The sequence below is a fragment of the Populus euphratica genome, unplaced genomic scaffold (assembly GCF_000495115.2).
Source record: "Populus euphratica unplaced genomic scaffold, PopEup_1.0 scaffold1408.1, whole genome shotgun sequence".
Lineage (NCBI taxonomy): Eukaryota > Viridiplantae > Streptophyta > Magnoliopsida > Malpighiales > Salicaceae > Populus > Populus euphratica.
The window spans coordinates 1538-24799 of NW_011501255.1; the positions used below are offsets into that span (position 1 = coordinate 1538).

The 23262-nt window shown below is 33.6% G+C and overlaps 2 protein-coding genes across 6 annotated transcripts; both read right to left on the reverse strand.

Annotated features, from left to right (window-relative positions):
* Window positions 1-352: 352 nt before the first annotated feature.
* Window positions 353-7698, reverse strand: LOC105117549 (cellulose synthase A catalytic subunit 2 [UDP-forming]-like). Of its 3 annotated transcripts, none has more exons than XM_011015249.1 (14): window positions 7474-7698; window positions 6447-6642; window positions 6120-6355; window positions 5919-6021; window positions 5645-5834; window positions 4658-4924; window positions 4172-4517; window positions 3866-4006; window positions 3243-3365; window positions 2890-3102; window positions 2500-2767; window positions 2221-2417; window positions 1772-2122; window positions 353-1323 (listed from the first exon to the last, which is right to left on the reverse strand). In XM_011015249.1, the coding sequence occupies exons 1-14, from the start codon at window positions 7552-7554 to the stop codon at window positions 742-744; spliced, it is 3294 nt and encodes a 1097-aa protein (XP_011013551.1). In that variant the 5' UTR covers window positions 7555-7698; the 3' UTR covers window positions 353-741. The 3 variants fall into 3 exon arrangements, with proteins under 3 accessions (XP_011013551.1, XP_011013552.1, XP_011013550.1); XM_011015250.1 differs by having other exon boundaries at window positions 3243-3368; window positions 3869-4006; window positions 5645-5831; window positions 7474-7697; XM_011015248.1 differs by having other exon boundaries at window positions 3243-3368; window positions 3869-4006; window positions 7474-7697.
* A 10065-nt stretch (window positions 7699-17763) lies between these two features.
* On the reverse strand, window positions 17764-21787 carry LOC105117550 (reticulocalbin-2-like). 3 transcript variants are annotated; one of them, XM_011015253.1, is made up of 9 exons: window positions 21145-21787; window positions 20701-20903; window positions 20047-20149; window positions 19882-19947; window positions 18918-19091; window positions 18686-18782; window positions 18388-18520; window positions 18173-18284; window positions 17764-18072 (listed from the first exon to the last, which is right to left on the reverse strand). In XM_011015253.1, exons 1-7 carry the CDS (start codon window positions 21504-21506, stop codon window positions 18398-18400), a joined length of 1128 nt encoding a protein of 375 aa, XP_011013555.1. In that variant the 5' UTR covers window positions 21507-21787; the 3' UTR covers window positions 17764-18072; window positions 18173-18284; window positions 18388-18397. The 3 variants fall into 3 exon arrangements, with proteins under 3 accessions (XP_011013555.1, XP_011013554.1, XP_011013553.1); XM_011015252.1 differs by having other exon boundaries at window positions 18381-18520; XM_011015251.1 differs by having other exon boundaries at window positions 18384-18520; window positions 21145-21784.
* Window positions 21788-23262: the final 1475 nt, after the last annotated feature.

A 23262-nucleotide genomic window follows, 5' to 3' on the forward strand; every position in this document is an offset into this window, starting at 1 on the left:
TCTTTGATCGATAGAGCTCTATGAGAAACTTGATGTTATATGAATTGTAGATTTAAAATTTACTTATCTTACAATGAAATACCGAGTTAATATGGAGAGAGTAGAAATAATTAAATTTGCAAGAAAATAAAAGGGAAGGATTGTTATCGATCCTCTTACAGTCATAATAATAATCGACTTCACTGATTAAATTGAGGAGACGGATCCCCTGAAAGGATCTCTCATCCTTTCAAGAGATCCATGGACATAATATATTCCTAGCTTGCCAACAAAGCTGTTGAAGACGGATAATTAATGTCGGGAGAGCAGAAATGATGAAAGGATCTTCAAGGGTAGAAGTGAGACCACATAATGCCATAATATTTGCACTCTCAACATCAGGTTACAGACGGCGAGACAATAAAACAATTATATAGTCGAGTGGTCTAAGACACTTATATGGATCCCCACATTGACGGGGATACTTTATGATTCAATGCCCTTGAGACACAGAAACTGGTATGAAGAACATAACCCTCTAGAACCCACAAGAATTTAATGAAAGAATCAATGAAAGCCCTGTAAAGAAAAAAAAGTTGTCATCCCCAAACCCAAAAGTATCTACACCCCCAAATTACAGCTTTCTTCTCAAAAATATTTCCTTCTTCTTGGCCATTGACATGTAACATGGGGCAATGCATGTCGCGTCCAGTCCGTGGACTGCCTCCAGGCCCCTTGAATCCATAATTATCTTGATGTGGCCTAATCACAGTTCAATCCACACACTTCCAAGACAGGACCATCTCTTGACACAAATGGGTTTATACGAACCCACAGGAGAGTTAGGATTGAGGCCAGTAGAATTGACCATACCAAAATGATGGTGGGCATGCGATCTTGTTTCCCAAGAAGCCCTTTGAGGAAGGGGTAGAGGTGGAGGATGACCCATAGGGCAAAAAACAGCCTCCCAAACAATGGACCCCATGAATCATACCCATTGTTGATGGCGTCCGAGACCCCAACCACAACGCCAACTATGTTCATGATCAACAACGTTGTAGGTGGGATCAACAGCGATGTCCACTTGAATATGTACAGCTCTGAGAATTCTCCATCATCTGCTCCTTTTGATGTAACAGTGAAGTTTGTACTAACACCAGCCAAAACCTTGAGCAAACCCTGGAAGAGAGCAAACAGGTGTGATGAAACACCTCCAATCACCCAAAATTGTTCATTTCTCCACCAGTCATCTATCCCGACACCACCCCACTGCATCTCGAGGATACCAGTTGCAGCTATAGATATGAAGAGGGCTATGAACACGATACTGGCATAATTACTAATCTGTACAACATAAAAGACCCGATTTAGATTGAAGAGTAGATGATTAGTAGCGGCTAGAACAACCAACTAAAAAAGCATTATTCCCATGCTATACAACAACTACATGAAAAACAAGCTTTTCAAAGAACAATAATTCTTTCAAATCCCATGCAACCATGAGCTGATTCACAATAAGCGATCAAGCTACTTAACAGAACAGGTCTTGTAGAGAGAAGGGATGATTGATTAACATAATAGAGCCAAACAGATCATAACAGAGACACGTTTTCAGTTTTGTTACTTGAAAACACGTCTTAAGTTGGAAAAAAAATTTCCTCACATCACTTGCACATCCAATGACCAATAAACAATAAGATACGAAGATTTTAGGAGGAACAACTAACTTTTATCAAGAATAACTATGTTTCAATTTTCCAACTGGATGTAATAACACAAAGTGTGGTGTTACCTCAGGAACAATGAATTTCCCAGTGAGCAGGCATATAGCTGGTAGTGTACAGTAAACAAGCAAGGGAATGGATGTCCAAGGATACACAACTGAGTTTATGTAGGAAAATCGTTCCAACCACTTCAATCCACCCCCATAACCATACCAAATTGGACAGTGTCTGCTGAAGAAAATCTCAACAGAACCGAGGGCCCACCGAAGAACCTGGTGTAGACGATCTGACAGGTTAATTGGAGCTGACCCCTTGAATGCAGGCCGCTTAGGTATGCAGTAAACAGACCGCCATCCATGGCAGTGCATCTTGAATCCTGTCAAGATATCTTCTGTAACAGAGCCATATATCCAGCCAACCTGGTTCAGTACAAAAAATTTAGATGATATGTGGGAGATAAAAGCACAACTTTCTTATGTTGGGTTTGAACAGTTCAAGTCTCTTTGTTTTCACTTACTTCCTTTCCCCATTCTGTTTTATCTTCATAACCACAGCTGATAACTTGGATGGCTTCTCTCAACAGTGATGCAGGAGATGCATCCCGAGGAACTCCACCATTCTCCAGAAGAGTGGAAACTACAAACACTGGAGATTGCCCAAACTTCTTTTCCAGCTTCATTTGGGATGTTTCAGAAGATTTTTCAGAAGTTGATTCTGCAATATCAGCCAACTCTAAGAGATCTAAAATTTAAACACAAATAAATAAAACACAATGGGTGCAGTAGCTTCGTAAAACCTTCGATTCCTTCAATATTTTCAAGGGCATGTATCTGCTTTGATGCTTCCCTGTTCTTCGACTTCTTCTTCTCCTTTTTTGGCTTCGATTTCTTGTTTTTTCTGGACCCACAACATAGACAGCACCATTTTGGCAAACAGTTGCAAGTCTTGCCAGGGGGCTTCTTCTTGACAGGTGCATCATAACCATAAAGTGCTTGCCTCCGAAAAACACACCCGGTTCCAACATATATTGGTCCTTGTAAACCATCCAATCCTTTCATATTTATCTGTTTTCAATTAGGAGATTAGCTTTTCCGTCATAGTCAATAACATCATAAGAGAAAGGGAGATGCAGGAAACAATAACATCATAAGAGAAAAGGAGATGCAGGAAAGCAAAATACACATACATCAAAGAATACAACGTTTCGATTTGAGTATCTATCATGACTATCAATGCCATCAAATCGTTGAGGAAACTGCACATAACAGACTTTTTTCCCTGATGTTTGATCCATCAAGAAACACATTGCTTCTCTAAGTGCTCTGCTATTGTTAATATAATGGTCACAATCAACATTCAGAAGATAAGGGGCATTTGACAGAACTGCAGAGACCCGCACCTATTACAACCATAAAAGAATAGACAAAGCTTATTAGTTCTTGGCAACATGTTAAATGTTAGAAAAGGCATGTAACAGAACAAAAAAAGGCCATCCATAGATGTTAAGAATATACAAGCCATCCAACATCCATCGCTTACCAGTGAATTCATGGCCCCAGCCTTCTTATGGTGTTCAAACCCTGGCCTCTTCTCACGAGAAACATAAACCAGACGAGGTAACTCGCATCCTTCCACGTCACGAACTCCACTTTGACCAAGGAAAACCTGCAAAGAAAAGAGCATTTTCTTTACATGGCGCATGAGTGCATCCCTACAATTTACAGTACCTAATCCTCTACTTGAGTGGTGTAAACCCCATAATTAGTGAGGGAATCTAGTAACTTTTGGACTGACTAGTCACTTGACAACAATATGTGGAGCAAGAACTGTAGAATTGGTACAATCAGCATGTCAAAAGCAATTTGGATGACAGAATTTCAGGAAACATGACAGGTAGCTGGTAAGAGTAGCACCTTGATAAATCACAAATTCTGCTTCGACAAGTAACAAACCCAGCAAACAACAAAATAGTAAAGACAAAAGTAACATCATGCTTACCAAAAACATACAAAGGGTACAACAAAGCATAAGCATCAATGTCAGGATAAAAAAAATGGTGCGTTTAACAAGGAAAAATGACTGATTTTTACCTGAACATGCATTATTTTGCAATCAAAAAATCAAGAAATCAGAATCAATACTTCTAGAAAGGACCATAATCTTACCTGAATCATGCCAGGATGGTCTCGTACATTGTTTCCAGGCCATGGAGTTCCGTCTTGCATTGTCCAACCATCTTCCGGAACCTTTTGTGCTGTGGAAACCAACCCATTTATCCTCACTTTGAATTCTTCATATTCTCTCTGAACCAAAAATAGAACCAAATATAATCATGAGCTAATATTGAGAAATAATCATCATGTCACTGAACTAAATTTTATGTGAGTTTTGAGAATATACATCAATTTGGAATTCCAATCCAGTAAAACTTAGATCAACATGGATCTGAATGAAGAGAAATCTCTAACCTTCATGGCACGCCTTTCCCTGACAAATGCTGGATGAACTTTATTTTTCAAATAGTCAATCTTCTGAGAAAAATACCACTCAGGGGCACGGGGCTCGATGTTAAATTTCTTGCAAAATGGAACCCACTTCCTAGCAAATTCAGACGTCTCGGAGAGAGCTTCAAATGTAAGCATGGCGGCGCCATCGTCTGACACATAGCATGCAACTTTATCCACAGGATAATCAACCGCAAGAATAGAGAGAACAGTGTTCGCAGTGATCAGCGGAGGTTCTTTCATAGGATCAACTGTACTAACAAAAATGTCTACGCTGGCTAACTCAGATGGTTTCCCTTCTTTTTCATACCTGATAATTGAGCACAGCTATTGTAATTCACGCACACAACAAAAAAGAAGTAAATGAAGAAGAGGAGGAATGAAATGAAGCCTGATAATTTCAGGTAGTAAAGAACATATTACATAACTAAATGGATCGACTCCACATACCTCAGCGATAGCCTATCAAGGTATGTTTCCCGTTCTATAGGGTACCATTTTGGAAACTGGTCTAGAATCCATGATACTGCAAACCATATTTCACATATTACTGATGTCAGCCACAAACCATATGCGTCATTGACTGGGTGGAGAATTCTATAGTGAAAAAAGATGCCAAGAATCACAAGACGTAGAATGATTATCATTCTGTATGGGTTTATCTTGCTTGAGGGAATCGGTAACTTCCTTGAAAGTGGCTGTCTGCCCTCATCCATCCTGACAAAGTACATCAAGAAAGCTTGTAAGTTACCCAGATAAATGAATGGATAAACCAACAAAAAAAAAACAGAGGGAAAAAACCAATACACTAAACAATTTTGACTAAAATTCTAATAATTTTGCCTAGATTTTACAGCCTTATTGATCAACAGATTACTGATTCCAACAAGAGTATTACATAGGAAAATGTAACATTCAAAAGATAAATGCATATATGAAAGGTTAGGTTCACAACAAAAGAAAACATAAGGTTGTTTAAGTAGTAAATGTCAGCATTCAAGAGCATAGATTAAAGTTGACCCTAACATGAAACCAAACTGTTTTCTTTCCTGCCTCAGTGTCACCCCAAACCCCAAGTGGACAGACAGGGTCACAAACAATTATGTGATCCACCATTGTCTCAAGGCTTATGCAAAGCAGTGGTTATTGTGAGTTTTCCAAAAGGCAACAATGTCCAACAAGGCATTTCAGATACTAAGTGATTTCTTTCCAGAAACCCTTACAAATATTTAAGATTTCTAAAATTTTGTCTTTGCAAGTTGTCACACCAAACACCGGCCGTCACAGATTCAAGTATATGTAATGCAAGAATGATGTAAAGAAAAGTTTGCAGGAGAATCTCGTCTTTGCATGTTGTCATACCAAACACCTGCCGTCACAGATTCAAGTATACGTAATGCAAGAATGGTATAAAGAAAGTTTGCAAGAGTCTCTCACATGGGCAAATCAGGATCATCCAGTTCATCCCCTTCAAAGTTTCCACCATCACATCCTCCTTCATGCTTAACAACCTGAAGTTTGTCGTTCTGTCTTTTCTTCCAATCCTCCATTCTGTCCTTCCATGCCACACTCCCATACCCGTACACTGCAATGTCTTTCTTTGGAACCATTGGTCTTGGTTGAGCTACAACATTGGAAGCATCCAGTTAACTGATAACAGGATCAATTGAACAATCAACACAAGGATATGCAAGTAGAGGCCCAGACTTACAAGGTATAGATGGATCAGAAAATGAAGTTGGATGAACTCTATTTCCATAACTCATGTGTGGTGGTACAATAAGTGCATGTCGGTCAGAAGAAATATCGGCATCCTAAAACAAAGGAAGAGGAAAATAAATAAAAAGCATTGCTTAACCCACTGTTACTGGTTTTCATTTAATGTGCACATATCAATGACATACTGAATTACCTCCTCGCCATAAGTTAAAAGAGGAATTTTAGAGCTGAGGGGAGATGAATCAAGTTCCCCTTGTGTGGGAATTCCATATGTATTAGAGTGAGAAGCACGGCCAGTGTTCATGCGTGAAGAGAGCATTGCCTCTGCAACTTGTTCTGGGCTTAAACCATCAAAATTTCCATAATCAAACTCATGTTCCAAATCATCTATATCATCTTCTTCCTCGTCACCCTCAACCCTTGGACTACCTGCAACATGGTTGATCGTTATTGATACTCCAAATGATGAATGGAATCTCAATAAACACAGACACACAAAAATAGTTCAGGAAACCCTAACCTTTGAGGCGCTTGTATCTGGTCTTGCATTGAGGGCAAGCTTGATTTCCCTCTCTTCTCTCATATTCATAGCAGGGGCGACACACTGGGAAAGCACATTCATTGCACGCAACAAATGGCTCTCCATCCACTGTGATTTCAATCTCGTCCCCACATATCTGACACACTTGCCCACTCAATTCTTTCACTGACTTAATCTGTACATTCCCAGTTACCGCAAAATGAGTTATCACAACACTTGATCATGAATGACACCTTCAACAAAAATACATAAATAAATGCATGGAAAATTATGATTTAAGTTATCTCAAATCCAATAACTCCTCTTGATATATCATCACAATCCATTCATAAGCTAATGTACCATCTCCTTTCTTGCTTGCCCGAGTTACGTCAGTTATAACCAAGCAAAACACCCAGAATTAGAGGTTGAACTCTCTTCTGCGGGATATAAAGTGTAAGGTTGAACAATATGGTGTTCACGTAAACTCCAAGAAACCTAGTAATGATCTAAACTACATAGGATATAAAAATCCTAGTAAAACATTAACTTTCAATAAGAAGAAGAAGAAGAAGAAAATCCTAGAAAGCTGTCCAAATAATAAAGTACAAAAAAAAAAGTAAACGTTATTGCTCCTCCTACACTGCATCAACCAAGTAGTGCTTGTTTTTTTCTCGTGTCATAAACCTCAGATCAACATGGTGTACATGGATCTGGAAGACCTAGTGACTGGACATAAGTTAATCCTCTGCAAATCTGCACTGCAACTTTCATTTCCTTACCAATTGGAGATTGACTCCAACATTTACATAAAGAAATCATAATCTAAATCTCCATTTACTAAATTCGTGTCCTTTTGTAAGAACTGAAACTAAAAATTGAAATGCATCGACTTGTTCAAGCTTTAAAAAAAAGAAAAAAAAAACCATAACCCAGAAAGTGAAATCAGTGAACATGAGTACGGGAAAAAAAAAAAGGACGCAGGCCAGATCAGGAATCGGGAAAATGAGAAAATGGGTTCTCTTACTCTTGCATTCTCATCCGCATTTATGAGGACAAACTCGTTCCTGTTGTGAGAACCGGCAATGAGTCGGCCCCCAGTATTCATCTTGTTGTATAAATAAGATCAAAACCCAAACTCAAAACTGAGTCAACTCGTGCATCCCACGCAAATTTACCCAACCAATGCAGTTTTTGTTCCTTTTTCCCTCTTCTAAAAGATATAGAAGAAAAGGGAGGAGGAGGAGGGGTACAAGAAAGAAGAGGAAGGGCTGGCTGTTAGTTTTTTTAGGGTTTTGTTATAATTTATATGTGTTTGTGTGTGTGTATATTAAAATGATTGCTTGAGAAGACGAGTCGCTCTCCTCTCTGTATCTTAGCTGGTTTCAATTTGTTGCAAATCAAGATAAGAGAGAGCGGATTTACAAGTAAAAAGTGATAGCGGTACTACTAGCAGCGATGACTGACTTGATTCTTCTTCACTAGTAATAATTTAATAAAGAAAAAAATTAATTAAATAAAAAAGTGGGGCCAGAATGGCGGGTGGCACTGCCATGTGCCCCACCCTACTTGCTTTCTCTCCTCCACAGTCGATTTATCAAACTACAAGTGGTTATCAACTAATTTGTCTCTCCCATTTATTTCTTTCCTGTTGAAGATGGACAGAGGGGACGAACCAACCGGCGGAAAACGAAGTCGAGGATGCAGACTAGTTTTTTTTTCATTCTCAAGTGTATGGGTTTTTTTGTAAAAAAAAATAAATTCACAGCATCCAGAACAGTACAGACGGGGAGAGGGTACGAGTAATGACATGATCTACGCCGCTTGAACAGATCCTGATTCAGAGCTAGCTTGCTTTCCTTTTTTATTTGGTAGACTTTTTTTTATTTCCTTGAATATAAATTCATGCTTTAATTCTGCATTGTCAATTATCAATTATTAATTATATTATAATATATCTATAAAAAAAATTAATAGCCCTTTGAATTTCAAGTAGATTGGCAGGGGAAGCAGTTTTTACTCGATCAATGCCTTTTCTATTTTTAAAACCTGTAATGTTTTGCACTTTGAGCCCTCAATTTCTTCACTTTCTAATTTGATCCTGCAAAATTGTTTGATTTGTGATTGGTCTTTGCTGATTTGTTTTTCATACATGTTTATGGGGATCTCAAGAAAATATTACATCGCTCGACTAATTAAATATTTTGAAAAATAAAATTCAGTTTTATTGTTTTACAGTCATTAAAGCTTCAGGAACCGAATTTAAAATTTAAAAAAATGCTTAAAATGCTTAGCCTCTTCTTTTTGTCAAAATTAGAGACTGATTTACACAATCAAGGGAGGAGTTCATGTGATTTTTTTATTTTAATCCTTTTATTTTTTTTTAAATTGATCCCTTTGTATTGATTTTGTTTATGATTTAATTTGATAATTTATTTTGATTGGCTTAATCTAGAAGGATATTGCAATAATAATGATCTCTAACTTATTTCAATTTGCCACTTACTTTCCTATATTAAAAGATAAGGTGTAAAACCGATGTGCTTCACTTCCACTCTGTTTTTTTTCACTTTCAACCTCTCTTTTTTTTCTCTATTTCTATCATCATTTTTTTCCTTTCCATTGAAATGTCCTGGGGTCTAATTAGATATTGAGTTTAAAACCGTGACAACAAAAAAACAAATAATTAAAATATAAAACACCAAAAAAAAAATGATTAATCCTGAATTCACAGCAATTTTTTTCAGTCGGAAACTTGCCAGCAAATGTAAAGCGAAACGTAGGAAGTTTAATAATTTCAGGTTGTTTTTTGTATTTTCTAACCATTTTGTTTTTCCATTTAAAGGTCATAAATAGGTTTGTTAATATATATATATATGTTTTCATGTGAAAAAAATAGCTTAAATGATTTTATGGGCAGGTGTTTAGTCAACTATGGTAACCTAAAACTATAAAGCAAACGACGTTTTGTCTACCATAGGAGACCATGTTTAGATGCTTTGTTTTTTTGTTTGAAAACAAAACAAGGTTGTACGACCTTAATGGTGGGTTTTCGACCACTTGACCCTAAAAACTAAGCAGCGGGCCAATGCATTGTTTACTTAAAATTTTTTGAAAATAAAATCGTCCACCTCTATTGCCAAAAAAAAAAGTGATATATTTGATAATAAAAAGTGAAATTGTATTTTTTATTAGTTTTAAATGTAATAAAAATAAGTGGGATTGTATTTTTAAAAACTAAACAACAAGAAAAGCATTAGAAAAATAAAAAACAATAGCCTAGATGTTTTAATTCAACCTGTCAAAATTTATATTTTAAGAAAATGATATTCTTGATTAAAATTGAATTGCAAAACAATTTGGGACTGAATGAAGTATAATCTGTAAAGGTTGGGGGCTAAAGTGAATTTTCTGTGAAAACTTTGAACCCATCATTTATTTTCAGTGTCTTTTCCACACTGATCCCTTTTCTTTTAATCTTGTTTTTGGTGAATAAATTTGAATAAAATGTTCTTTAATTCAACCCTAAAAGAATGCAATCACCCAAAACAAAAGGTTTGGGGACTAAATTAAAAAAGTAAAAACATTCAGAACACCAAGTTTATACTGAAATGCAACAGCGTTGGCCGTGTAAATGCGCTTGGTGATTCTCCCGCATGTTTTAGAATTTCTGTTAATGTTAAGAAAATCTGTCACCGTTCAAAAAACTGTTATTACGGTAGTTATTGTATATGCGGAACATTTATGACGCCGGGCACTTATGGTCTCACCCATGCTCGGACAGGTTCGCCCTCTGCCAGTTAATTGACCATGATGCCACGTAACACTGGAGTTTTAGTGTTGGACAGCTCAGAAAATGCAGTTATTCTTCTGCCCCACGGAAGGGCAAAAGGGACATAAGCCATTTTTTTAGTAGCAGCAGCAACACCTGGTCAACGCCAAATGAACAAGAGCCTTGCTTCAAAAAGAGAAAGGGATTATTGTAAGTTAGTTCCCATAGTTCAATCATACTAATTAATCAATTCCCGTGGTTTTAAAAAAGTATTTTTAATTCTTTTTTTTATACCCATTTATAGTCTGATTGTTACTTCATATCATGCTATTTTATAGTTTATTTTTCCATTCCTTTAAAAAACAGGGGAGGAAATGATAAAATAAACAATACATTTTTGGAGAAAAAAACCTTATCCCAATATGGTCAATAAAAAGAATTGTGTTAAGATAAATATATTTTTTATTTTTTTAAAATCTATTTATTATATTAGCACATAAAAAAATTAAAAATATTATTTTTAATGTTTTTTAAAAAAAACCCTCATGGCAACTTTTCTTGTCCACGCTTTTACTATATTATATATGAGGTGGCTTGTCCTTTTATGCCACCTGTGCATTGGGTGTCGGTAGACCTAACTGATACGCAGAAATACATAATCATGGTTTTGATATTTATGGCAAGACTTTAGAGAAGACTTGTCTTTCACATAACATGATTTTGATATTGATCTGATGACTTTAATCATTGCATCATGACAAAAAGCTACCTTACGTAATTTTGCTTACATCTTTTTTCACGAAAAGTTCCCACTGTAAATTATACATATATTTGTACCGTTAGGTGGAGATTAGGATTGGTTTGTTTTGGTGTTTTAAAATTATTTAAAAAATTAAATTAATTTTTTTTTATTTTAAATTAATATATTTTTAATATTTTTAAATTATTTTAATATACTGATGTTAAAAATAATTTTAAAAAATTAAAAGTATATTATTAATTTATATTTTAACATGAAAAATTATTTTAAAAACAATCATCACCATTCTTCTACGCAAACTTAAATGCACGTCAGCAGTAATTATCCAGAACTTGAACATATATGATTTGCTCGGCTCAGCAAGTCTTTTTACGCTACGGGCTTCCTGAAGGTTCATTCCTAACGGAATTAAACGTTATTTATTTATTATATGTGTCAATAATCAATGCCGTGTCCCGTGAATAACCCATTGCTAATTAAACAGCCATTCAAGAAGAATAAACAGACAAACTTCCCTGTTGAAACATGACGTTTCTTCTTCGTCTTCTTCCTTTTCTTTTCATTTTTTGTAGGGTTGTTGTGTTTTAATGATTAAAGTATATATATTTTTTATATTCTCTTCACATTTTTTTTTATTGACTTTACCTTTTAAAAAAATTTATAAATATTAGATCCTACGATGAAAAAGGCAAGTGTCCATTTATCATACACGAATTATTAACTTGCACTATATCATGTTTAGATATTATTAATATTTTTTTAAATAAAAAACTAAATCATGCAAAGATTAACTTGATGTAACACTATTGAGTATATAAATCTAAAAATAATTTATATAACTCATTAAAATATAATTTAATTAAAAAAATTTAAGATTTTATCTTTTTAAAATACTAATATAGCAACATATCAAATATAAAAAAAAATATAAAAATTTAATTGAAGAAAATAAAAATCCGTAAACTCGGATACAGAAAATAAAAGTATGAACACTTAATTGTAAAAATAGAGAGGTATAAACACTCAAATAAATATTCAAAAGAGGATATAACTTCATTGGAATTAAATTTTATACAAGTATAGCACTTGATTTTTCAAATCACCTACTTTAAAGACCCTTCATCCGTGGAGTGTGAATTCGAAGGAACCAGATTGCCGAGTAACCTTCCCACCTGGCGTGTGTTATCATTGGCGAAAGGACCTTTTCCTCCGCTGAGAACACGTCACTTGGTAACTTGTTTCAAGAAGAATCCACTATAATACCTTACAGCATGTTTATATATAACCAGAGAAGCGGGACCTCGATATAATGTTTATCTAGTGCACGCATTTTGAACTCTGAAACTACGTTTTTATTTGTCTATGACGTCTCAGCTTTGATATTGAACGTTTAGAGTTTTTACATTTAACATAAATTGCTCTGATAGAATTATTATTTTACTATTGAGCGGAAAAAATGGGAGACTTGGTTATAAGGGTAATTTAGTATTTTTAATGGTTAGTTGGTTATTAAAAAATTGTTTGAAATATCTAAATTATTTCTATATTTTTATATAATAAAATTACATTTTTACATATTTATTTGTAATTTTGAGGGTTGTGATGGGTCTTTTGATGTTTTAAAAAAATTTTATTTAAAAAAATTATTAACACATGCATGATGTCAGTATATGAGTGGAGTTTATGTTCTTTAAATGGCATGTATGACACCATCTATTTTGTCATGTTTTTGGTCGGAGGTAGCGCCGCCACACTCTCTTCTTTCTAATGCAGTGCATGATAGCAGGTGATAAATGGTTTGTCATCGATGGCCTGTTTTTTTTTTCTTTCTCTCCCCTTTATTTCAAATAAAATATATGCATGTTCTTTTTTTTTTTCAATTTATATCTTTTTTTTTTTGTTTATTTTCATCGTTAACCATTCAAAAAATTATACATGTTTCAATATAGTTTTTAAATTATAATTTATCATATATATTTTTTTTCAATTCACTTCTTATTATTTTGATATGTGATCTTTTCTCCCAACTCTCTCGTTAAAGTTATACTAGTTTTTAATTTCATATTTTAATCAAAATTGATAGTGATTTATTTTTTTCAATTTAACCCTCTTTTTTTTTGTCTAATTTTTTTTTATTTAATCCTCCAGTTTAAATTTTTTCGATACTCTCTAATTATTTTTTTATTTTTTTTAGTTTTATCCTTCGATGTCCAATCTATTCAAAATTAGTTTTTGTGGCTTTTCTATTTGTCGCACTTCTGATTTGATGACACAGGCCACGAGTTTTAAGAGTTAATGCAGTTAAATATCTTTTTTTTTCCTTATTTGTTTTTAGAATTTTATAATTATACATTATTTGTTTATAAAAAATAGTTTTGTGATTATATTCAATTTTTTTCTACCAGTTTATCATATTTCATAATTTAGACCATAAATTTTATATGCCTTTTTTTTATAGAGGTTTTTTTTAAAATTTTATATGCCTTTTTTTTATAGAGGTTTTTTTAAAAAAAATTTTGCATTTTATTTTTGAATATTTTTTTAAAAAAAATTATACATATCAGTTTTATTTTGTAAAAAAAAAATAGTTATTTAAAAATAATATTTTTGATTTGTCCGACCTTCCATAATATGTTTTTTATTCATACAGTTTCATATGTGTTTCTATAATCTATCATCTTTTATTGATTTCATAAACAAATCAAATAGAAATAAGTAGATAAATATCTTATTTTTTTCATGTTAGATATCACGATCTACACATTTTTTTTAATTTTTACAGTTTATCTTTTAATTATTATTAGCAAATATTTCTTGTTTGCATACATACATAGCCATTGATTTATTTAATTAAATATTCAAAAAAGATTTTCAATTTATAATTTAAATTTTTTTACATAAAAAATAACAAAATAACTCATATACTTATTTTTAAAAATATAACTATGACCCATGGTAGAAAGAGTGTAGGTTTAGGGGCCATTTAACGCAACGGTTGAACCATTATTTCATCATTTATTTAAAAAATAATTTGCTTCAAATTATTTTTTCATATTTTTTGATTTATTTTTCACATGTTAATGTTGAAGATAAATTTTTAAAAATAAAAAAATATATTTTATTTAAATGGATTTAAAAACTAAAAATATTTTTAAAAACAACTTATACTACTATTTCAAATACCGTATTAGATCCCATTCAATACTGTATTAGATATTATTTTTTGAATTACCTTTTTATTTTAAAACATATCAATATAATATCTTGAATTTTTTTAAATTTTTTTCATATTAACAAATTAAAATAATTTAAATTTTTTTAAAAATAACTCGAAAAAAAAAAAAGAAGCGGTAAAAGCTTTCCACGACTACAAAAACAAACGTGCCACAAATATTGTTAAAAAGTTCTGACATTTGGTAATGTGGTTGCTAGAATGATATATACCACGGAACATACAGAACCATGGCCACCCCTGGTTCCTCAAATTGAAAACATGCCACGCGGTAATGCATGTGACGGTAGGGTCCACTTACAGGCAAATGAGGGGCTTCCTTTCACATTTCGTGTGGGTCCAAGTCGGCCTGCAGCCAGCCGAATACGATTGATTCTTGTCCTGGGGTCGTAAAGACAGCTGGCGATTGTGATTGCTTTGGTGGGAGATGAACTGGGAACCACAGAATTTCTAACCAGAGAAAAAGTAAGAGGAAAGAGCAAAAACTCACCAGGCAAGTGTCGGTCGCGATGTAATTTACTTTCCATTTCAATTCTTTTGATTTCTTTTATTTTAAGAGAATGGTATGATCAGATGATTCTTAAAAATATCGCTACAATTATTTATTTTAAGATTATTTTGTTTTCAAATATATAAAAAATAATGGTCAATGCCTGAATAATAAGTAAAAACCCATCTTTACTACCTCTTATTACCATTCCTATAAAAAAATATAATATTATTTAAAAATCATGATAAAATTTAATAATAATTTAAATACAATGTTAAGCAATTTTTATAATTCATTTCAATCAAAATAAAAAAAATCTTGAAAAAAAAAACATAAAAAGGACACAAAAGCCTGGGCCAAAGAAATGGGGGCTCTCATGTTTGACCAAGGAAGGAATGCTCAGCGCACGTGGGCCAACAAGGCCATGCCGCGTGCCTTGCATTTTTTACACAATAACGAACCACATGTTATTTGCTTGTTTAAATTGTGCCCCCTGAAAAGGGGCCTGAAAAATCAAGTAGGATTTTTTTAGACTAAAATGCCATTCTAAAATATAATAAACAAAACCAAATTTATTGTAAAACCATTTTTTTTGAAAAATCAAATAAAATTCAATAGCACAGTGTTTTTTTCAAAAATTAAAAAAATTACTAAATTCACTTCTAAATCAATATAATATAAAATTAAAAAATTAAAAAATAAATTTGAAAACTAAGATAGAAGAACCTTCCAAGGACAAAAAATAATAAAGAACATTGTTTGAATCTAATGTACAGGAAAAAAAATAAAGAACATTGTCCAGTGTGTATGAACAATGGATTGCACAATGTTTTCAGTTGATCAACTAGGTTAAGGATAGTACCTTGTTTTATATGTGCTAGCAGTCCTAATAGGATCTTGTTGATTCAATTACAGCTTTTATATTTGACCAAATGCTTATTATTCACGCTCACTAGAAAATTATTTAAGTATTACATTTGAAAATTATTTTAATTCAATTTCAATTTCAATTTAAGTATTATATTTTGACTTATGAACATGTATGCAATCTAACTGAGTTGTCATACTTTTAATTAGTGCCGTAACTTTTAGTTTAACAAATTACACACATGCATGCCCTGGAATAGAAGAATATTCTCTTTCTTTTTTTATATGGGATAAAATCTACAGGCCTTGGAAAAGCAAAGAAGAATTTTAATCCGACGTGGAACAAATTTTACAATAAAATATTTACTTTTTACTAGCCTTGTTAAAAGTTTTTTAAGATAAAACTTTAATTTATTTATAAATAAATTTTAATTTTTAAATATTACATATTATAGTATTTATGTCGGGGAAAATTTTTAAATAAAAAAAAGCACAACATTTTCTTGTCCAGCTTTTTATTAATTTTTTATTAATTATTTTTCCAATTTATTTAGAAATACGATGTAAATTATATTTTAAAAAAATTTAAATTTTTTTTATTTAAAATAAATTTTTAAAAATTTAAATTTTTTTTATTTAAAATAAAATTTTAAAATATTTTAATGTAGTGATGTTAAAAATAATTTTAATATATTTTTAAATAAAAAATATTTTGAATCTTCATCACTGTTACGAAACCAAATAATACTCTGGGCTTCTAGCCTTCCACCTACAGTTGCAGCATGTCTCCTAAAATCCAGCCTTCATTAAAATCGATAGAAACACAAACCAATACTGTTACATCAAAAAGTTCTCTACTTCATTGCTTCACACACAAGCTTTTTTTCTGCAACACTATTCTTTCCGAGACCCGCCATCCCCACAGTCGAGACGACTGGAATAACTCGTTGATTTAAGAAGCAATCCCATAACTCTAGACACATCTTCCTCCATTTCTACAACAATTTCCGAGCTGTCAAAGAAGGAATCTGTCTCTGGGTCTTGATCCCAGCTAACTTCATGAGTTCTATTTGCAGATGTAATTCCAAGCCCACGGCCAACTTACTGAAAGTTTCTTGATTTCACTGAGGGCTCTATTAATTTTTCATATCAAATGCAACAGGATTGTGCAGTGAAAAGAAATCCCACTCCTCTCCCTTCTGTTTGTCTTTGCGAAGCGCCTCATAAGCGAAATCGTCTGAAACTTCTTCGGCATTATAACCTATGGTAGTTTCATTGACTTGTCTTTTGCTTTCCTTTTCTCAGCATCTCAGAGAAAGCTTTTATTTTATTAATGTCATAGACTCGTTTGCATTTTGCACCTGTCCTTTCACTGGCTCGCCTTTCACTTTCCTTTCCCCAGCATCTTGGAGAACAGCTTTCGACTCGTTTGCATTTTGCAGCTGTCCTTTCAATCCCCACGCAACTCTGATCCCTTCAGCAGCAAAGGAACCCACCCTTCCAATGTCCCCTCCTAGGCGAACTTGGGAAACTAAGCTGCCATTGTCTTTACTTTGGGCAAATTTTTTTTTATAAAAAAACTTGTTTATCTCGAAAATAAGGGGGAATGCTCTGAAATTTTTGGAATGATTATGAAATGAAAATTAAGAGTGATCAGCTACAAAGCAACATCAACAGGAGAGATGAAAATTAAGTGTGATCAACCACAAAGCAACATCAACGGGAGAGCAGAGCCGGTTCCCTATAGGAGATTGCGTGATGACAGATTTATTAAAGGGCGACTCTAAGAGTGGTTCCAAAGGCACTTTCAGAACATATCCCGTAAATAAAAAACACGGACGTCGATTTCTTAGATGTCCATTACTTTCTAGGGAGCAAATGTTCTAGCATACTCTTGAAGACCTCACAGCAAATGCAAAGTTGCCCGAGTCAACCTTGTAACTAGAGAACCTGTTACATGAATATGTGTTTTTTTGCAAGTTTTTCCCAGGACTCTACCAATGGGAATGATTGATTACCCACATAAACATAATCTACAGAATCAGGGATCGAATCTGAGATTCATTTAGATATAGAAAACCAGCATTTCAAGTCAAACTGCACCATGTAAAATAAATCAGGCCTTTAAAACAAGCTTGCTTGCTACATTGATAGATCAGGCCTTTAACTTGAAAAAATATGACTGTAGCAAAAATAAGAATAACAAGAAAAGCCATATCTGCACAAGTCGATGCAACGCCTTGGCTGAAATTCTTAGAAACTCATTTTTGACAGTGTACAAAATCTACTGTCTGTTGCTTCAAATTACCTCGCTCTAAACAATTAATGATGTTAAGTCTTATATAATACACACTTGCATGTTGACTAGATAGAAATATCACAAATTGAAAACCAAAAATCTAAAAAACAAGCGTAATTCAACAAATTTATGCTAGAAAGTCGATGGTCCAACTAAATGATCTAATTGTAAATTTCACTACAGAATGAGTTGGGCTCCATAGCAATCTGCAAGAATGAGAATAAAAACCTTTATTTTTTGCACCTTGAATCATTCAGAAAAAGAAAAGAAAAAACTGTGGGATTATATGACAGCACAAGCACTCACCAAAAAAGAAAGTTGTGGTGCGCAATCCTCGTGAATAAGAACTTTATCATTACCAACGTATAGACCACAAAAGAATGAGTTCTGCTGCTGTTTTCTTTTTTTGAGAAATATCCTGTAATTAAGGATACAAAATAAATAAATTTTAAGTGCAAAACATAGTTGAAGACCATTTTTTTTTAACAAAAAAGGGAAGGTAGAGTAGCAGCACCACCTGCCTAGCAGAAATTAACGGAACTCATCATGTATGTCATAGTCGTCGTCTTCGTCACTGAAAATAGCACTGTAAAATACATATGGGTTCTCAATCATCTCTGTCAAGGATAGACGTCCATCTTTATCAGAATCAGCCTGCAATATATTTCATATAATATTCAAAATGGACCTTCGACACTCAAAATATATTCTAAATCGTCATTTTGCCATTACAAATACAAAGGTAACAAGGTTAGCAAGCACAGAGTCACACATCAATTATCAATCAGACATATAAGTTATTTGCAGTCAAGATATTACCTGTGACAAGATGTAATCAGCTTGTTGTTTTGCATAATAACGCTCTGATGGATGAAGTTTCCCAATTATAGGTAGCAATTCTATGTCTGACAAAAATCTATGAAGGGCACACAGCCAGGTCAAGGTATTAATGGAACTTCTAAACCATTTGTGGAAATAAGATTACTAGTCAAAGAATACTAAAGAACAAGAAAAATAAAAATGAAAAGCAGAGAGAACACCAGATGAATACCCGTCACCATCTTTGTCTAGCTCATTGAACAATTTCTTAGCAGGGGCCTCCATTAAATTGTCTGATAGATGTGAAGAATTATGACCTTCTTCATCATAATTTCTCACCAAATCGAATAGCCCATGGAAAAACTCTTGAAAGTTAACCTTGCCATCTTTGTCAGAATCTCTTTCCCTGAGATAAGGAATAATTAATAAAGAAGGTACAATGAGACTGAGAGTAACTAAATGTAAAAGTACACTACTGATAAGTGAATTTTTGATTTGCAATGCATTTAATTCATTAAAGCAGAAACCTAGAAACCAAGAAGAAAGTACAGCATTCTACAAATTTATATTACAATATTTTGATACCAATTTTTATCCACAAGGACAACGAGTTCTAAACCCAAACTCTTCATGAATGACCTTTTATGAGCTTATGTTACCATCAATTCCAAACCAGATAAAAATATTTCTCCAGATTTTCCTGCTAAAACTTTCCACAATTTTGAACGTAAAATGACTGTGACAAATAGTCCCCCATGGAGTCATAGGGATGTGAGAGAAAATTCCATGAAATGTTTCTAGAACACAGCTCCTTGGATTATATGAAATCATGTAAAACTGTTGTTTTTTATCTGAACTTAGAGGGAACACAAAGTTAGGTCTTCATGTTGATTCATTCAATCAATACTCTGATTTAGTCTATCTAGAATAAGCTCACTAAAAAAAGCACTAGCTATTCAAGTTAGGCTAGCATACTGCAATGAGGAAAAATGAAGAAAGTGGAAACTGGAGTCAACAGTAGTATGTTTCAGCTTTTCTTCCCTTTTGATTGTAAGATTCAAACCCTAGGCGACCTCACTCCCCTCAATCTCTACCACAGAAGCCAAAGCCAAATGGCAAATCAAAGAATACACAGATCAGAAGAAGAAGCAAAGTACAAATCTCTAAGAGAGGCAAATTGATGTAATCTCTGTCACCTTACTTCCTCCTTGCACAACCATTGAAGTAGCTTTGGGTTTTTGCTGTCAGCAGGATGTTGAAAGCTGAAATATAGAAAATCAGGAATGGCACACATCAATCAGAATAAAGTAAACGTGTTCTCTTCTCATAAATTGAACTTGGTAAACAAAGTAGAAACTCACTCATTGAACTCAGTTATATTCAGAAATCCATCTCCGTCTGCATCCGATGCATTGAAATGTTCTTCTTTCCACCAACCCATATCATAACCAAAAGAATTTTTGTCTGAAAATCACATAAAACGAGGTCATGATGGCTTATGATTCTGCATATCAGCTACTTTCAGTTGCGCGCGCGCCAAAAAAAAGAGGATGTTGACATGGATCCTCAAGTAAAGAATTCAGGAAAAAAAGGAGCTTTGTTGGTAATGGTAGAGTGTACATATAAAAGCGTGATGTAATCTTAGGTGTCTGAGAAAATCGTTACAGGCACAGTATCAAGAATAACATCTGTTTTTTAAGCAGCTTCTAAAAAAGTCCCCAAATCAACTAACACCACAAGGATAGCAATTTGCTATATATTTAATCCATATTGTTGTATACTGATTCACATCACTGACTTGGAGGGTAGAACCACAACCTATGCACGAGGCAACATGTCTCAGAGTTCAGCAAAATGGATAGCTTGTCAACTTTCATTGTCGAGAAGATGATTTTACACGATACCTTTATTAATACAGAATGGGAATAAACTTCATAACTCAAAAACATGAGAATGTTCACACAAACATCTATAAATATAAAAATGCATTACAAGAGAGGAGTAAGGACACTTACCTGAATTCCGTACCCAACTGGGCGGGTCATACTCCGCAAATGAAACCAGCCCATCATGATTTTTATCATGAACATCCATCTCCCTTTTAGTCCTATGCATAACTTCCTTCTCAGATTGTTTCAAATTCCACTCAGTCAATTCATGTACACTCACATAACCATCATCTGGTTCCACATCAATCTTTGGAAATAACACCAACAACCTATACATACACTTTAAAAAATTCAATACATACCACATACAACATAAGAATCCATTCTCTGTCACATATAGACCAACAAAAATCCAATCTTCAACACATAAAAGCAAAATGCAAGATACCCTTTCTTTATTACCTACTAATGACAGCATAAGCGCCATAAAAATCCTAACTTCATCACAAAAAAACACCTACAAAAATCCAATCCTCAACACAAAAACACAAAAAACCCATCTTTACTCACCTATTAGTGACATTAAATTTCTCTTCATCATTCACATAGTCTTCAGCATCAATAAAATCCTCCCACTCGGGCTGTGACTCGTGACCAGCAGCAGCTGAGTCATGAACAAATTCAGGATGTGAATGTTCAAAGTACTGTTTCTCCCATTCCTTGTCTTCACGTTTGCGTTCAATGTCAGCAACAAGGGGGTCAAAAGGCACGGGTTCATGGTGGTGGTTGTGGTGGCGGGGATCGAAGTCGAATTTCGAGCGGATCTTGATGCGGCGGTTTCGGTGGTTTGATGGTTTATTCGGAGTTTGAGTCACCAGTAAAAGAAAAAGTAGAGCTATAGTTACGTATATAATTATTGAGGTCTTGCTCATTGTAAGTGAGATCTAAATTACAGAGGATTTTAGAAAGAGAAGGGGCAGGTTTTGGAGAGAGAACATACAGGTTTCTAGAGGGAGAGAGGTGGGGTTTGACGATTTGGAGTCGGACAGTTGAAACTTGAAGGGGAAAAAGAAACACTAGTAGAGTCCATCACGTTGTGTACTTCGAAGCTGAGATCAGCCGACTCTCTCTCTCTCTCTCTCTGCCTTGTGGAGAATTATTATTCACCTGATGTTAATTATACCTTAACAGCTGTTGGGACAATAACCATGTTGTTAAGAAAATTCACCGTAGGTAGAAGGCTACAAGAGGATGATGTTCTTGTTCATATTTTTTTTCTAGTTTTCAGTTTTCATATGGATGATAAACCTTTTCTCGACAATTACATAGGTAATTACAAGATCTTTTGGATAAAAGAGTTTTGATGTTTGTATTAAATCGATTATTCTTCTTTTATTTTTGTATTTGTCCATATTCCTTATGGTTTATATATCAAATCCATCCGGAAAAAACATTGGTGTATAACGTATTTTGAAAATATTTAATTAAATAGCCTATAATTATTGCTAAACTTAGAAATGTTGAATTTTATTAAAATCTTACGATTAATGTTAATTTAATCAGATTAGTCCTGCCTAACTTATTTTTCTATTTATTTTCATGGATTTCAATGAGTCATGAGCATTAACTTTTCATATATTATTTTTTCAATATATATATAATGTTTTTTTTCCAGAGCATGTATCATTTTCATGCACAAACCATCATTAATATTTTTCACTAAACATGTATCCACTATAATCATAGCATGTCAATTCAATAAAGAGTCATCATAACCAAATGTATATTAGTATTAAATTTTCTACTAATATTATAGTCTCCTATTCATGAAAAACTCTAAATTTCGAGCGATTACAGATACGAAGATCAAATATAAAAATATTTTTTAGTAAGAAAAATTATATGAAAACAATAAAATTAGACTGAAATAAATTAATTCGTATAATTTCTAGACAAGAAATGCATTTTGTAATGCTTATTGTATTTTTTTTCTCTTCTTGTGTATTTTTATACACACACTAATGTAAGTACTAGAAAATTCCTTACTTTTCAATATACTTGTTTTTTTAAGATTAATAAAGCACATCAACCAACTTCATGAGATTTCTTCATGACTTCATTTGAGAGACCTTAATAATAAAATAAAATAAGAAATAAATTCAAGTTTTTGGAAACATTTCCAAGCTGCCTCGGAGAGAGTTAAAGGCCTGGTGATTGTAAAATTGGCGGACCGACAAATCAATGACCAGCCCAGTAATATGGTGATTTTAGCCCAATAAGGCTGAGAAGACCAAGCCCAAGAAGGCTGAAGCTCCAGGAGCCTCGTGCTTTTGACACGTTTTACACCATGGCATGTTAAAATATCTTTTCACTCACGCTTAGGTTAAAGTAATTCTTAAAAGCACGATTAAAAAGAAAATAAATAAATCGTGGGCAGTCGATAAGAACTAGAATATCTGATTTCCAATTAGAATGTGACTTTTGCTACAAAGTTCTTGACCAGAAAAATAAAGAAATCTGTGGGGCCGGGGATAAAAACAGGATGAAATTATCCAAAACTACGGACCACTTTTTCTGTGACCATTGATAAAGTCTGACATTCACACCCTTTTATGATTTCGAGTTCACTAGAGAATTATGGTTATGGGGTAGGTTTAACCTTTGTACTTTTTGACACGTGATGTGATG